Raw genomic sequence first — 16,999 nt, 5'->3', positions numbered from 1 at the left:
GTAGATGGATCGATAGATGAGTAGATAGATGGATGGACAAGTAGACAGACACATAGATGAATGAGTAGATAGATAAGTGGGGGGTGGGTGATGGACAAGTGGGTGGCATGTGTGTGAGTGGGTAGGTGGATAATAGACGGATGAATTGAAATGTATAAAAAGGTGGGTGGGGGATGGATGAATGGGTGGATGGATATGATGGATAGGTGAGCAGATGGATGCATGGAAGAGTGGGGGGGTTGGCAGATGTGTAAGGTGGGGGGTGGACGGGTAGGTAAATGGGTGGATAAACAGATGGGTACAGGAATGGTTGGAAGAGTAGATAACTGGATGGATGGATGGACGGATGGACGGACGGGCAGACGGACTGACAGGTGGTAGATGATGGGGTGGGTGTAGGAGTCGGTGGTAACTAGTATGTAAAGCCCAGGAGTACCAATTTGAAAAATCGGAACAGGGAGCTTAAATGGCTGGCAGCCGGGCCATGGCAGCCGGGCCAGTGCTGCCCACAGTTGTATCAGAGCTGGTGCTGGGCTGTCGGGCTTCTGCCTGCAGTCAGTCCCACGCCTCCTGGCTCATGTGCTCTTTGCTGCTGAGAGGCTCAGCTTTTGTGTGCCAGCTTCTAGGAGTGCCTCCTGCTGGCTTTGCATGGGTTTCCTGCCCTCTACTCGCTCACGTCGGTCACATCTGGCCATGTGGCAGCAGCTGCCCTCGGAAGAGAATAGTCTGTCTTTTCCTGTATGGGTGGTTGTCCTCTAAGAAGCTCCCGGACCCTTGCCTTAACTGGTGCTGTATTTTCAGGGTCTGGGATGGTGCTGGGCACCTGGTAGGGCTCCGTGAAAAGCTGTGGGCATGAGGAACTGAATGGGGCCAGCACAGGTCAGTCAGGAGAGCAGGATTATTCTGGGAGTCTCAGGGAACATGAGCATCTGTTAGTCATAGGCAGGGACTCCAGTGGGGTGAGGTAGTCATTCCCCCGGCCTGCACTGTCTGAACCTTTCTGTTCCCCTTCCAGGTCCACCTCCACCTCTTCGCCTGTCCGCCCAGCTGCCACATTCCCACCTGCCACCCACTGCCCACTTGGTGGCACCCTTGAAGGGGTCTACCCTACCCTCATGGAGCCCGTCCTGCTACCCAAGGAAACCTCTCGGGTCGCCCGGCCTGAGCGGCCCCGTGTGGACACTGGTCATGCCTTTCTCGCCAAGCCCCCAGCCCGGGAGCCTGCCTCCTCACCCAGCAAGAGCTCTGAGCCCCGATCCCTAGCACCCCCCAGCTCCAGCCACACAGCCATCGCCCGCACCCCAGCAAAGAGCCTTGCACCCCACCATGCCAGTCCGGACCCGCCGGCGCCTGCCTCGGCCTCAGATCTGCACCGAGAAAAGACTCAAAGTAAACCCTTTTCCATCCAGGAACTGGAGCTCCGTTCTCTGGGTAAGACCACCCTGACAGCGGCCACGTTCATAGACGCAATAATCACGCGTCAAATTGCTCACGAAAGGGGGCCGCGAGAAGGAGGTTCGCTGGCCAACGACTCCCCTGGCGACGGTAAGACATCCGGCCCGCCGCCTGCCCACCCCATCTGTGGCCTAAAGATATTTTCAGATCTTTGCTTTTAATTTTTCCCCCCGTTTTTGGTTGGTTTTGGTGTTTTGTTTTGAGCTCGTCCTGGTCAGTTCGCACGCCGTGGTGACTCCAGCCCACACGGGCGCCTCATCGTTCGCACATCCTTTCATCATGAGTTTTTTGTTTTTGTTTTTGTTTTTTCCTTTTTCTTTTTTCTTTTTGGATTTTTTTCGCCTTTTTTCTTTTAATGAATGGATCTGTGGTTTGGACTCCGACCGCGCCTCCCATCTCCCGCCACCACCTACCTGCACCTTCGTATAGGGGGGTGGGGATGTGGGGGGGCTGCCAGCTGACTGGGCTGCCGCTATCTGTGGAGGAAGTTAAGGCAGGGGGTTGAGGTGGGAGAGAAGAGGGAGCAGGCTATCCCGGAAGGCTGGGTGTCCGCCTCTCCTTCCCAGGCCAGCATCCAACCTAAAGAGAATGAAGTTTCTCTGTGCTGGGTCAGGGGCTGAGGGTAGGCCAAGGCAGGGGACCCGGTGTTGTTCCAATCTGAGCCCCCACCCCACACCACCCAACCCCCGCACACATGCACCCTCCCTCCCAATTCTCCACTACCGCTAGCCTATTTCCCTCACCCTAGCCCCCACTGCCCACGCCAGACCCCCACAGTCCTTTGGGAGTGTCTGTGCGTGTGGACCGACCTCCCATCACTCGCCATTCCTCCTCGCTGGCCACCCCTCGGCTGGTACCGTTTCCTGCCATCTTGAAGCCCAGCCAGTGTGGAGGAATGGCTGGGAGACGGCCGGTACCTCAACCCAAGCCCACGCCACATTCTAACTCCCGCCCACTTGTTCCAGGTTACCACAGTGGCGCTGGCTACAGCCCCGACGGGGTGGAACCCATTAGCCCTGTGAGCTCGCCCAGCCTGGCCCACGACAAGGGGCTCTCCAAACCGCTGGAAGAGCTAGAGAAGAGCCACTTGGAAGGGGAACTGCGGCACAAGCAGCCAGGTGACACCCGGGAGAGTAGCGGTGGGGAAACTGAGGCGCGTCTCCCAGCGGTCCTCGGCCCCTGACGGCTCTCTTGTGTCCTCAGGCCCCATGAAGCTCAGTGCGGAGGCTGCCCACCTCCCACATCTGCGGCCGTTGCCTGAGAGCCAGCCCTCGTCCAGCCCGCTCCTCCAGACCGCCCCAGGCATCAAAGGTCACCAGAGGGTGGTCACCCTGGCTCAGCACATCAGTGTAAGTGCCTCTGGCCCCAGCCACTGGGAGAGCTAGTGGATGAGAGGGCGACGTCCCGGAGTCACACAGGTGTTAACGAAAGTTCTGTGGCCGCCACACCCAGTCCTTTGGGGGGCCATCACTGTAAGATGCACATGGGGATGCTTACCCAGGTCAGGGTTCTGCCCTACCCTACTTGGAAGGTTCTGGCAGGATGGCCCCTGACCTGCCCCCTCTCCACAGGAGGTCATCACACAGGACTACACACGCCACCACCCCCAGCAGCTCAGCGGCCCCCTTCCTGCCCCTCTCTACTCTTTCCCTGGAGCCAGCTGCCCTGTCCTGGATCTCCGCCGCCCACCTAGCGACCTCTACCTCCCACCCCCCGACCATGGCACCCCAGCCCGGGGATCCCCCCACAGTGAAGGGGGCAAGAGGTGAGGATGTACTCACATCTACATCAGGTGCCGGCTGAGGGACAGTGGGGTGGGGTGAGCTCAACAGGGCGTTGGGTTGATGGGAAACTGATGTTCAGGGAAGCGGAAGCTCACGAAGGTCCCAGAAGCAGCACAAAGTAGGGTGCCAACTGAGTACCCTATAAATACCAACTCAGCCAGGGGTCAGATGTACCACTCCCTTTTAGCAGATGGGGAAACTGAGGCATAGAGAAGTGAGTTACCATCCTGTGCCATACATACACACTCTTCCCTTGGCTGGGCCTTAGGCTCAGGAGCAGAGCAAGGCGTCTGAGAGGAGTGTGATTTGAGGGGCGCAGATACAGGCAGTGGGATCTTTGAGGGACAGTGAGGTCCTGGCATGGGCGTCTCATCAGGGTTCACAACATGTCCACCCTGGACAGCGCGGCATCGTGGCACACACCTCTAAGCATAGGAGAGGGAGCTCTGGGGAAGCAGAGGCAGGAGGATTGTGAGCTTGAGGCCAGCCTGGACTGCACAGCAAGACCCCGACTCAAAATAAACAAAAACTCGTGAGTGTTAGATTATTTCAAAAGAGCTCCTCCCATGGCCCGATCTCAACAGCCCACTGGGGTCTCCATACCTCAGGTGCCACCATCCAGCCATTCACAGGGAAAGGTGCAGAGCCCTGCCTTACAGTGGAGCGCTGCTGTGGGCAATGGGGGGTCCCCGACCTCTGCGGGGAAGAACTCTACCCTTGGCTGAGATGCTATCTCTATCAGGTCCCCAGAACCCAGCAAAACATCAGTCCTGGGCAACAGCGAGGACGGCATTGAACCTGTGTCCCCACCAGAGGGCATGACTGAGTCAGGACACCCTCGGAGCGCTGCGTACCCACTGCTGTATCGGGACGGGGACCAGGGGGAGCCCAGGTACCCATGGCACAAACCCTGCCCCGAGGTGGCAATGGCGGTTCCATGTCCACCCAGGACCTCAGACCTCTAGCGTGGAGGCTGATAAACCTTCAAGGGGCTTCAGTGGCAGCACCCCGTCCTGTTCTGTCACTTGCTGGAGATTTAAGAATAAGCTGGACCAGACAGGGTTGGGTGGACGGGGACATGGTGGGACAGGCCTCCAGCCTGAGGGAGTGTGTGTGTTCTTGGGGCTTCTTGTGTCAAAGCTAGCTATAAGAGGTCCTTGGGGCAACTCATAGTACATACACCTGGGAGGTTCACAAGCTAGCCCAAGCCAAGGCTAAGTACAGACCCCAGCATGCCTCTGATGGTCTTTGGCATCTCGCTGTGACCCAAGTGGTGAGTGCTCTCTTGCTAAAGGCTTGCTAACGAAGTGCCCATCCTGCTGACCCCGGGCATCTCACGCTCCCTGCAGAATGGGCTCCAAGTCTCCAGGCAACACCAGCCAGCCGCCGGCCTTCTTCAGTAAGCTGACTGAGAGTAACTCCGCCATGGTGAAGTCTAAGAAACAGGAGATCAACAAGAAACTCAACACCCACAACCGGAATGAGCCAGAATACAGTAAGGGGCGGGGGGAGGGAGCTGATACTCTACACCCCACCCTGGAGGAGCCTGACGTTCTGCCAGTGGGTACTGACTGGTTCAGCATGTAGTGCTACAGTGATACCCTGCACACAGTAGGCGCTCAGTGAAACCTGTACAAATAGTCGGGTACCATAGAACACAGCACATTGATTGCCCCAGGTTCGTGCCACAGGCGTGGTGCCTTTTTACCATGACTGGTGTGGGTCGACAAGGATTCTTGTCCTTAGCTCAGGGTCACGTGGACCAGATCCTTAGGAGAGTGCGCTGCCAAGTGACAAGTGAGGGCTTTGCACTGTCCCCTCCCACTGGTAGTTCCCTTCCTGGGTGGCTTGGACAGATAGGTAAGGCTATTCCCTTCTGGAGCTAGACCGTAGAAGCCCTTGCAGGCAGGTAGCACAGGCCTAGACTGGTGACCAACAGGCAGAATAAGCCTGGAGCTCAGTAGGTCCCTAGTTGTGCCCAGACATTCAGTTCAGACTGTACAGGGCACAAGTACAGTTGCAGATCGTCTAGGACCTGTGAGCTCAGACTTTCGTCCCTTGTCACCCCGCTCTAGATATCGGCCAGCCTGGGACGGAAATCTTCAACATGCCCGCCATCACCGGAGCAGGTAACCCTCCTGCGTGTCCGCATAGAAAGCTCACTTCCCCCAACTGCTGACTTGGGGACAAGGAATCTTAGCCAGCTCAAGTTAGGCCCCTCCTCCCGGCCTCAGTGGACCCAGAGTGACAGCACAGGCCGGCCAGCCTCCACTGCCTAGAGTCCTCCCACGGGAGGAGTTTCTGAGGTTTGAGGTCAGGGTCCCTCAAGTGCTCGGTGGCTGTTGTGACCTGGACCCCTGGAAACGCTTGCCCATTTGCTGGGGCTGGGGAGTGTCACCAGGTAGGAACAGGTGGATTGGGCTTGGGGTGCACACAAGCCTCTCTCAGACTAAAGTCTCCATCTGGGGAGACCGTCAGGGAGCTTCAGCCTTTTTCTGAACCAAATGCTGATATATGACAGGAAGACGGGTTAGTGGCAGAAGTCGCAGGCTTTCTGTGTGGTGCTTGGAACTTAGAGTGTCTTGGGGGTTGGAGGAGCTCCAGATTCCCGGCCAGGGCCCCCCATGGTTATAATTGTACTGCCCCTGTGGGGAGAAAACTGGGTGGGACCCAATAGACTTGGTGACACCTGAACTGGGATTGAGTGAGGCGCAGGGGTGTCTGTGGGGACATGCACTCCATGCCGGAGGAACAAGGGAGGATTGCTGACCTTTCTCGTGCGTGTGCGGAGCCTTGGGTCCTCCAATAAGTTGGCCAGACGCACCCTTGGGGACATTTCCAGAGGACCACAGGAACCGCAAAGCCAGGAATCAGGGTAGCAGGGGGTGCCTGGCAGGGAATGTCACAAGCCCAGAAACATACTGGGCACTTTGCTGAGCCTCAGGCAGAAGGAAACTTTGATCGAGGCAGTAATGTGGTTGGAAATGTTTCTAGAATGTTCTAAATCTTGATGTAGGTGCTAGACACCAGGTGTATGTATATATAGAAATTCATGGGGTTATACAGTGATTTGTGCTAAAGACTAACTTAGTTGTCTCATGTGTACACATGCGCACATGTGTATCTACTCGTAAATTCCCCTTAAATGTTAGTTCTCAAAGCTGTGTTTCCAGGCCTAGCCTGTGACACTAATAAATACCCTACCGGAGATAAATGGAGAAAGTCATGCCCGTGCCCAGGGCCATTGAGCCACGAGCTCACCACCCTGGAAAGAAGGCCCAGGAGCGACACCTCATCAGGAGGCTCCCCTCTGTCCCCCTCCTCCGTCTTCTGGATGTGGAGGAGTAGTTGGGCTTGTTTATTTCTTTCTTTTATTTATTTATTTTTATTGTTTACCCCATTGGAAGTTCAGCTTTTTTGCTTACCCCTAACAAAGCCACCTGGTGCCGTGAGTAGCCTTGGCCCTAGTCTTGCCTGAGACCCAAGGGAAGGAGAGAAACAAGCCTAGGCTGACTGTCCCTCTCGTCCTCAGGAGCCCGGCTCGTTTACAAACCAGGGACTTGCCAGCATGTTGGGCCGTGTGGTTTTTCAGAAGGCTCAGGCAGCCTGGAGGTTCACAGGGTACCACAGAATGGCCTGTGGCAATTGTTGATGTTGGTGTTTTTGGTGGTGGTGGTGGTGATTTGAGGGTTTTTTTTTTTTTTTTGGATTGGTTTGTTCAGTTTGGGGTGAGTTGGTTTAGTGGTTGTTATTTGTTTGTCTGGCTTTGGAGGAATTCTGTTGGTATTTGGGATAGAAGCGAGGACCTTGTACTCACCAAGCAAGTGTCCTGACCCTGAGTGACAGTCCAACCCTCTTTGAGTTAAGGTCTCTCTAAGTCGTGCAGGCTAGCATTGGTTGGACTAAACTCACTCTGTAGACCAGGCTAGCCTCAAGCTTGCTATCCTCCTAAGTAGCTGGGGTTCCGGGCCTGCTAATCAGGCTCCGGCCCTCAAGAAGTTCTGGAAGCATCCTGAAACACTGAGGAGATATATGCCCAGCCTGGCATTTGCAAAATGTCCCAGAGCACAGTTCGGGGCTGGGGGACCGAATAGAGAGTGTCCACAGAGGCTCGGCAGAGACAACAAGCATCTCTCGAGGCCACTTTGTTGATTTGGCCTCTCTCCTTGCCGTGGGGCCGGGCCAGCCAGGGCTGGAGTGGCCCTTCACCTGTCTAGCGCTGCCCTGTCCTTGCACGCACATAACTGCATGGCTGTGACCCCGCACCCTCGTGCCCAGCTCTGCACCTTTCTCCTCGGGCTCCTGTGGGGAGAGATGGGGCAGGGGAGGCAAGTGCAGCTTGGGGGATTGGGCTCAAATGAGGTCCCTAACCCCTTGAGGAAAAGGGGACAGCAGGAGTCCTCTGGTCACCTTCCCTCTCCACATCCCTTTCTAGAATCCACCCACCAGAAGACCTTGGCTGGATTTCTATCCTCCCCACTCCTTATCCTCAGCACCGAGCTCTGGCTTGATTCAGTGGTCCAGACAGTCTCCTCTTAGGCCACCCACTCATAGTTAAAATGAAGTAAACAGCTTCAGCTGGGATTGGGGTATACAGAGGGCTTCTGATTTCCTGAGGACAGTAAATGGGGCTGGGGACCCTCTAGCTGCCCCAGACCCCCTCCCTGGAACAGCCATGAGCTGCAGGGGCAGTCAGGAACCCCCGTCAGCACCCTGCGGAGAGGCAGACTGGAGGGAGGAAGGATGCTCTGCTGATGTGTGCTCACTGTGTCTCTCTCTCTCTCTCTCTCTCTCTCCTCCCTCCCTCCTCTTTCTCTCTTGCGACCCTCTGGCTCCCTGGCCCCGGCCCCCGTGTGTCCGTCTGTCTGTCTCTCTCCCAGGCCTTATGACCTGTAGAAGCCAGGCGGTGCAAGAACATGCCAGCACCAACATGGGGCTAGAGGCCATTATTAGAAAGGCACTCATGGGTAAATATGATCAGTGGGAAGAGCCCCCGCCGCTCGGCGCCAATGCTTTTAACCCTCTGAATGCCAGTGCCAGTCTGCCCGCTGCCGCTATGCCCATAACCACTGCTGACGGACGGAGTGACCACGCACTCACCTCGCCAGGTCTGCAGGCCTGCCCCCCGCCCGCCCGCCCGGCTGTGTCCCTCCCCACCCGGTGTTGTTAATCCTCTCACCTCCCCCCTGAGCTTGGGAGCCTGTGACCATCTTTTTGTGCGTGTTTGACATCTAGTTTGCTAATCCAAAGCTGGTCCGACACCCCGTGTTGTGGGGGGCGCCTCCCTCGCCCCCAGCACCGCTGCTTCTCCCCGTGCTCACACTGCTACCCACGTCCCGCCCCCTCCTCCCCTGCTGCGTGGACAGGGATGGCAGTGGCCAGGCCCACCACGTGTGGCCAGGGCTGCTGTGGGGAGTCTAGTGTGCACATGACCCCTCAAGGGTCAGGCAGCCCATGGTCAGCTCCCACTTTGCCAATGTGTTAGCAGTTGCCATTCCCAAGCACGGGCACCATTACAGAGGTGCCCTGCTGTCCACTTGTCGGGTCAGGCCAGCCTCGGGGTCTGGACCTCTCAGCAGAGGCCTTCAGGGCCATCTTGGGCAATGTCTGTCATTCAGCCAAGATCTGATGCTTCTCATGAGGGGGTACAGTCCTGGTGGGGGCACCTAGGAGACTAGTCATCAATCTCCCTCACAGGAATGTGCCTCTATTCCCCATGCCAGGGGCTGGCCATCTGGTAGACTCCTGGTAGTCTCCTGGCTCAGGATTTCTCACACTAGTTTTCTGTTTTGGAGCCCTAGGAGGCAGGTGGCTCCCCAAGGCCAAAGTCATCCACCCTACCCCCCTGCCCCTCCTCAGTGCTGGTGTGGGTGCCTTGCCGTCCGTCAGCACCATCTAACTCGGCCCCTCCTTGCTTGGTCCCCTGCAGGTGGTGTCGGGAAAGCCAAGGTCTCTGGCAGACCCAGCAGCCGAAAAGCCAAGTCGCCAGCCCCAGGCCTGGGGTCCGGAGACCGGCCACCTTCCGTCTCCTCAGTCCACTCAGAAGGGGACTGCAATCGCCGAACACCACTCACCAACCGCGTGTGGGAGGACCGGCCCTCATCTGCAGGTGAGTGTCAGCCAGGGTAGGGATGTAGACATGGGGTGACCCCAGCTCCCCAGGGGAAGGTGGTCCCTGGCCCCCCACCTAGCAAGAAAGGGTATAGGAAGCAACAGACCAGAAAGAAGATCCTGCACAGCCAGCCATACCGGCTGGTCATGCGAGGGAGCCTGGCCTCCTTTTATGCCTGTCGAGCACTGAAGGGTTTTGATGGAAAAGCAGAAGGCAATAAAGGACAAGAGGGAGAAATGGAGAGGTTACCACGGTCTAAGGAAAAAATGGCAGGGCTGTACGGCGAGGCCAAAGGAGAGGGCCAGTTTTGAGAACCCTCCAGAGATAGTGTTGAATGGTACTGACCCAGGCGGCCCAGACTTTGGCTTCTAGTGTGACAGACAGCCTTCTCCAGCGCTCTCCCATCTTTCCCACAGGGTCCACGCCGTTCCCCTACAACCCTCTGATTATGCGGCTACAGGCAGGTGTCATGGCCTCCCCCGCCCCCACCCGGCCTCGCCGCAGGCAGTGGGCCCTTGGCCGGTCCCCACCACGCCTGGGACGAGGAGCCCAAGCCACTGCTGTGTTCACAGTATGAGACACTCTCGGACAGCGAGTGACTCCAGATTGGAGGGGAGTGGTGCCAGGCCCCTGCACGAGGCAGAAGTGGCCCAGCATGGAGCAGGCAGCTGCCGACTGTCCCCACTGAGGAAGGAGCCCCTGAGTCTGCCTGCGCGTCCATCCGTCCGTCCACCCATCTGTCCATCCAGAGCTGGCGTCCTGCCTGTCTAAAGCCTTAACTAAGACTCCCGTCCTGGGCTGGCCCTGCGCAGTGACCTTACTCAGGGGATGTTTACCTGGTGCTCGAGAGGGGAGTGGACAGGAGGGGAGAACAGCGGGCCCGGAGGGGTACGGCGATCATTTGTCAGTTGCACGCGTGCATCTGGGGCAGCGGGGACCCAACGCAGGACGACCAGTCACCTCCACGCCACTGCCTCGCCCCTTAACGCATTTGGAACCAAAGTCTAAGCTGAGCTTGTGGCCCCGCCCCTCCCTCTGCCCCCAGCCCGCTCGCTCGCGCTCTGGACAGACGTTCCCAGCTTATCCTGCCCCAGTGCTGTCATCGCAGTCCCCAAAGGCCGCCCGGCCCACAAGACTGGGAGCCCATCAGACCAGGTGGGTGCACAAGGGTCCAGGCGTGGCCCGGGGCACGGACGTTTGTAGGAACTGGACTGTTCCCGGCCGTCGCCGTGGCTGGCGATGGGAAGGGAAGGCAGGTGTAAATGGTGTTGGCTTACAGGGTATATTTTTGATACCTTCAATGAGTTAATTCAGACGTTTCACACAAGGAAGGACGCGCCCGTGTTACTGCTGCTGCGCTTTGGTCTCTGCTTCCCGTTCCAGAGGCGTGTGCCGGCCAAGGCGGTGACCCAGACACGCAGGACTTGGGGGGGTAGGGGCGCCGGCACACAGCCCTGCACCCTCCCTCCTCCCTTCCTTGGGCAGAATGGACTCGATGCATATTCTGTGGCCGCCATCTGTGCACGGCGGCATTCTGTCATTTACATATGTTGTTCCAATTAAAAAGCAAATCATACTCAAGTCACAAAGTTTCCACTCTGCTTCTCACCGGACAGCAGGAGCCAGGGCCGAAGGACCATAGGAGGTGACCCCAAGAGTCAAGGGGATGTTCCCTCAGGTCACCACTCTCGGCAGTGAACAGTGACCCCCAAGTAGAGTGCCACCAGAGGGCATCCAGTGTTCGCGGCTGTGGGGAAGCCACCAGGTACTTGTATCATAGAGATGGTGTTCACACCTATGGGGAGCCGGTGGTCATTGTACAGGGGTGCTCCTACCTGTGGGGAAGCTGCAGGGTATTCACACCATGGTGACTCTGTGGGGCGTTTGTGCCTGGAGTAAGGGCGTGGAGCGTTCACACCTGTGGTGAAGATACGGGGTGTTTGCACCACGTGGAGGGGAGTTGAGTAGTTGAGCCTATGATGAGGTATGGGGTGTTCACACCTGTGGTGTCAGGCATTCACACCTGTAATGGGAGCGTAGTATGGATGCTGGTGTTGCTCACTCCTCGCGACAGTGTGCGCCATCTGCATGGTGAAGATTACTGTTGTAGTAGATGTCAGGGTCCTTGCCTGTGGCGAGGCCTCTTGGTGTTCCTGCTTCTGAGTGTAAATGTCCGGCAGTTACACCTGCAGGGAGGAGGTGTGTCAGTCACACCTGTGGGGAGAGTGTCTGTCACACCTGTGGGTGACCCTTGTTTCTTGCTGTGGACTATTTTACCTGATCCTGCTCTTTATGTCAGTAGTGAGTATTTTTGGGCTTGACCAAAATGGCCAAACCCACCTCCCTAAGGTATACAAAGGTATAGAACGATGCTTCCTCCTTGGTATCTGTTTCAGTCAAGGTCCTGTAGAGCAGGGGTTCTCAACCTTCCTGATGCTGCGACCCTTGAATACAGTTTCTCATGTGGTCGTGACCTCAACCATAAAATGATTTTCGTTGATACTGTTTTTTTGCTACTGTTATGGATCATAATGTAAATATCTGATATGCAGGATAATCTGATATGCAACCCTGTCAAAGCATTGTTCAACCCCCAAAGGGGTCACAACCCACAGGTTGAGAACCTCTAGAGGAATATGTATCAGGATTTATTAAGAATAAGCTCTTAAAAAGTATTTTTATTATTTTTTTATATGCATTGATGTTTGATCTGTATATACATCTGTGTGCCACATGCATGCCTGGTAGCTGTGGAGATCAGACTAGAGTTACACGTGGTTGTGAGCCATCAATGTGGGTGCTGGCAACGGAACCCAGGTCCTCTGGAAGAGCAGCCAGTGCTCTCCACCACTGAGATATCTCTCCAGCCCCTTAAGTTAGCATTAAAATAGTAACAACAGGCTGGGCGGTGGTAGTACACGCCTTTAATCCCAGCACTCGGGAGGCAGAGCTAGGCGGATCTTTGTGAGTTCGAGGCCAGCCTGGTCTACAGAGCGAGATCCAGGACAGGCTCCAAAACTACACAGAGAAACCCTGTCTCAAAAAAACCAAACAAAAAAAAAAAGGTAGCAACAGGCAAGCCCACCCACAATGTTAAGAACTAAGTAGTTTAGCTTTTGGTCTTTTAGCCTCAACATTTGGAATTGTCTCAGAACAGTTGGCCTCTCACTTGGGGTAAGGGGTGCTGACCCTTAGTTACCAAGTCCACAAGGCAACATTCATCTGTAGTTGCGGTCTGGCGTCTGGGAGCCCGGAAGTGCTAGAGCGCTGCTGTCCCTATTGTGCGATGAAGGCTTAAAGCCCCTCATTTTCCTGGGAGTCAGCAGGGCAGAGCCACTGAGCAAAGCAACCTGGGGAGCAGAGGGCGAGAGGATCTTCCTCCTGACAAAGCTTTGTATCTGGCTGCTGCCTAAAGGTGCCGCCCACCATCAGGGTGGGCCTTCCCACGTCAAAGTCTTCACGCCAGGCTTCTCTACTCTTCCAATTTGTGACAAAGTGACATTAAAACCAACCATAAGAGTTCCCTCCCACAGCAGAGTTGAGACGGCTTACGGGCTCTGCCTCAGCCTTGAACCTGCGGCCTGGCGCCCTCCATACCCACCGGCACATACTCTGCACAGAGGAGCCCTGCTGGGCCACCCAGGGCTGCTGTCCCCTAGCCTGTCCTGCACCACCTGTCTCTAGAGCTGGTTTGAGGGTTGGTTGGCAAGGGCATGAGAGAGACATCTTTTGGCCACTGGGTGCTGGAGGAATGGAGGAGTTCCTGAGCACAGGGGTGGGATGTTGGGCCTCTGGTGCCCACTGCCTAACTAACTCAAGAGAGGAGGCCGCCTTTGCATTCAACTTCCCAACACTGACTTGGGCTGAGCTCACTCGGCCTCCCCCTGCAGCTGGCGAGTTTGGGTGCCACAGCCTGGGGATGGTACTGGCTGGAGCATGGTCGCCAGAGGTCACCCACTCAGTTTCCACATCCGGGAGAGCCACGAGCTCAACCCTGCCTTGCACCACACTCCCGCCAAGGTGTCTGCCTTAGACTAGGAAGTCAGCCTCGCCCCGATCCTCAGCTCCGAACCCAGGCAGCCAAGGATGCTGTGACAGATGGTCCCAAGAATGAAACCCACCTTGACTCTGCTGGCAGGTGAGTGGGTGTGCCTGAAGGAAAGAGATTCCATAGCAGAGAGCAGCCAGGGGGATCCAAAGCAGCCACCCCTCCCCTGCGCAGGGCTCTGGCCAGGAAAGCGCAGGGGAGGTAGGTATTGCTGACCCCAGTGCCAGCCACCTGGGGTGTCTGGGCTGGAGTGGGGAGAGGCCTTTGCATCCCCCAGGGGCTCCCAAAGTCCTTCCTGTGAACTTGTGAGCAGAAGCCTGGGAGCCACCACACAGGTCTGAGCTGAGCCCGGGGGCCTCAACCTGTGTCCAGACTGCAGTACGAAAGCCAGCAGCCAGGTGGCGCTATGGGGCCTCCCCCCTGGACCTAGCCAGCTCTACCTGGGCAGACAGGTTGCTCTACCGCACCAGCTCACTGGTGTGGTGTCCCCTGACTGCTTGCTACCAGACTCGAGCTGGTCTGAGCCCAGCCCCGTCTCTCCCTTGTCTGTTTCTGAGGCCCGCCCAGACCGTGCCAGAGGCATGGAGGCAGAGCTTATGGCTTCTGTGCGCCCTCTTTGTCTCCGGTCTGTGAGCAGCCTGTCCTTACTCCATCTTTAAAATGGAGGCTCCCGTGACTTCCCTCATCCTTGACTCCCAGGAAGAACCTTTAGACAGAAGTCCCAACTGGGGGCACATCCTTCTCTAGGCACTTCAAGGTAGGTCAGGCAGACTCAAGGGCAAGCGGTGTGGCGAAAGGCCCCTCAGCAGCCACTAGACGCCTAGGGGCGTCTCTCCACCGGGCTGCCTATCTACAGAACGGGTGTGGTGGGAACGGAAGCCCTGCCCCACTCAGTGGCAATGCTCTTTCTCGGCTGTGGACAAGACAAAGGTACGGGGTGTTTGGGGTGCCAGGGTGAGGGGAGAAAGCCACACGTGGCTTGTGTGGGACGACGGACACACGCCCCCTCATCCTTGGCGGCGGGTCCCAGGATCTGAGGCCATGCCAAATGAAGCCAAAGTGGCCGACCAAGGTGCCTCACTCAATTGGTACTGGTTCTCCAGGGAGCTGTGGGGACCGAGGTGTCAACTCCATCAGAACGTCTAGAGTCCCCAGCCCATACCTTCCCCGGGCACTTTTTCTCCACTCCTTGTAGGGGCACTGTGACCACAGGGGACCAAAGCTCTCTATTCCTGCCTAGGGAGGAAGCGGGGGCAGGGGAGTGGAGGGGGGGCAAGGCCAGAGAACAAGTCTGGCTGGTGAGAATGGGATTCATCAAGTTGACTCCAGGCGTGGGTGCTACAGATGCCTCCCCCCATTTTGCAGCGTAAGGAAGTTACCTGCAAACTGGGCGTGGTGGGCACACACCTTTGATCCCAGCACTTGGGAGACAGGCAGGCGGATCTCTGAACTCAAGGACAGCCAGGGCTACAGAGTGAAACCCTATCTCAAAACAAAAAGGTGCTTACAGGTACTGGGCATTTTCCGATTGTCAATCTTAGCACCCTGCAGGCAGGTGCCACCCTAGGGCCATTATAGGGTCTTCCCTCCCTGATACTGGGAGGCCAAGTGAAAGACCCCTTAACAAAGCACCCTAGGGCGGGGCCACTTGGAACATGACCTTTGGGTGGAGAGCCCCAAGGGCTGGGACAGGATCTACCCAGACCTGGCACCCCATTCTTCTTCTCTCCAGGTCCCCTGGGTGACCCCAGGATAGGTAAACCACTGAGGAGGGAATGCTTGGGGTGTGGGGCTTCCCCAAGCTCCCCACATTGTAAGCTGGCAGCCTAGGGACCCTATACTCTCCAACAGGTAAGAGCCGTTAGTGTGGAAAGCCAGTTGTGGCTTGTGACTGTGAATTGGTGGTCGGGCCCTTGCCTAGCACACACGAGGCTCTGGGGGCAAGAGGCAGAGGCTGGCACCCATGGTGACCCTAGCTAGTTCCTCTCGGTCCCTCAGAAGCAGGGGAGTCAGGGTCCCTCAGAGTAATAAGTGGGAGGAAAAGTGGGGTTCCCCTACCCTGTCCCAGGGGCACCTCAGAAATAGAAGGCATCCTGGCTGTGTACGTTTTATTAAGATAAGTCACCAATTTCTTAATACCCAGGAGGCACCCCTGATAAGTTGTATAGACAGATGGGAATCTACCAGTCATTTGGGTTCTGTTTGCCCCACGAAGGGTGTCCCTTCCCTCCGCTGGCCACCACAGGGGCAGCAGGCAGGTTTCCAGCTACTGGAGACTTGAGGCCAGAAGGACATCTCTACCTCTAAGTGGACTTGTGGGGGGAGTCATTTTAGCCTGGGCGCCATGGGGCAGCATCAGGTTTTGGGCAAGAGCCAAACCTGTGGCTCTCCTTCACCGCATCACAGATGCAAGGGTGAACCTGGGTGCTCAGAAACTGTGATATCAGTAGGGTCGATCCTGGGTAAGAACACGAGGCCAAGAGAAGCTGCCACGCTTTCTCTTGAGTCTGTAGCCGGGATCGGAACCTCGAGTCCAGAGTCGGCCAAAGGCAGGTGCTGACAATGTCCTATCATTAGCTTTGATGCCTCCCTGGCCACCTGCCAGAAAGCTAGTCAGGAATGCGTCTTATGGGGACCCTTGGGACTGCCCTGGAGGGCTATGCCCTGGACAGTCTTTGCCAGCTCAGCCCAAGGGAAGCTAGTTCAGCCCTCCGCACTTGGGGTTCTCAGCTGGGACCAGCATGTTTGAAGGGCCTGTTTTGGAAACGACCCTCTCTGAGAACAAGGTTAGGAGCCAGGCCACGACTGAGGCTGGGTCCTCTACACAGGGCTGTCTCTGCCTCAAGGGCACACCAGGACATGCTTGGCCCTGCTCTTATTGGCCCTGCCCATACAGCCTGGCAGCTATACAAGATAATGAAAGATGCATTCACCGAATCCTCTAGGCTGGAGCTCAGGCCCAGCCTGTGGTGGGGACAGGCTGCCAGGAGCAGCCGCATGCTCATTTGGCCCGGCCACGGGGCTCTGTGTCTCCTCCTGGGGCCCAGGTTCTAGGCCGAGCCCCTGTCCATCTCCCGGGGACCTCTCCCAGACTCCGCTCCCTCTGCCACCCAGCCGGGGCTCCTCAGAGTACGCCGGGGCTGTGGGAACTGGGCGCGGGGTCTCCGCACCGTTGCAGCTGCAGGCTGGAGGAGAACCAGCGGCGGGGCTGGCCCAGGCTGCAGTGCAGCGTGGTGCGGAAGGAGCTGCGGGCCAGCTTGGGGAAGATGATGGCGGTGCTCCCGAAGCGCAGGGCGCGCGGCCGGGGCTCCAGGGTCAGCTGGCTGCGGTAGCTGCGCCACGTGCAGTTGGGGGCCGCCACGATGGTCTCACTGTAGGCTGTGACCGTGGGCACCGGAACGTAGAAGATCTTGTCGCGGAAGTACCTCTCCGAGGCGTAGGTGACCTCCGAGTTGCAGCTGGGGAGGAGAGTAAGTAAGGAAGGGGGTGAGTGGCCTGCCACCCTCGGGGGCTAGCCTTACACACAGAACCCCCTTCTTGACTCTGAAGGATCAAAGTCTCAGCTGGGGAGACTAAAGAGTGACAAGCAGCACAGATAGC

General features: G+C 57.1%; 2 protein-coding genes across 7 annotated transcripts in view; one reads left to right on the top strand and one right to left on the bottom strand.

The window, feature by feature from the left end:
• Positions 1-10,932, top strand: part of Ncor2 (nuclear receptor corepressor 2) — a 164,958-nt gene extending 154,026 nt beyond the window's left edge. The window contains 11 exon segments of the mRNA XM_052755477.1: positions 1,016-1,431; positions 2,421-2,573; positions 2,659-2,804; positions 3,027-3,220; positions 3,982-4,131; positions 4,589-4,734; positions 5,315-5,368; positions 8,120-8,347; positions 9,169-9,348; positions 9,768-9,829; positions 9,831-10,932. Coding sequence (XP_052611437.1) covers positions 1,016-1,431; positions 2,421-2,573; positions 2,659-2,804; positions 3,027-3,220; positions 3,982-4,131; positions 4,589-4,734; positions 5,315-5,368; positions 8,120-8,347; positions 9,169-9,348; positions 9,768-9,829; positions 9,831-9,950 — 1,849 coding nt within the window. The 3' untranslated portion in view covers positions 9,951-10,932.
• A 120-nt stretch (positions 10,933-11,052) lies between these two features.
• Positions 11,053-16,999, bottom strand: part of Rflna (refilin A) — a 37,705-nt gene continuing 31,758 nt past the window's right edge. For all 6 annotated transcript variants that reach the window (XM_052755474.1, XM_052755472.1, XM_052755475.1 and 3 more), the window contains one exon: positions 11,053-16,857. In XM_052755474.1, the coding sequence (XP_052611434.1) occupies positions 16,524-16,857 (334 nt within the window). In that variant the 3' untranslated portion in view covers positions 11,053-16,523. The remainder of the gene's footprint in view (positions 16,858-16,999) is intronic.

The sequence above is a fragment of the Peromyscus californicus genome, unplaced genomic scaffold, assembly GCF_007827085.1.
Source record: "Peromyscus californicus insignis strain IS unplaced genomic scaffold, ASM782708v3 Scaffold_2__1_contigs__length_46816999, whole genome shotgun sequence".
NCBI lineage: Eukaryota > Metazoa > Chordata > Mammalia > Rodentia > Cricetidae > Peromyscus > Peromyscus californicus.
The sequence above is the reverse complement of the archived record's forward strand: the minus strand, read 5'-3'. Positions and strand labels throughout refer to the sequence as shown.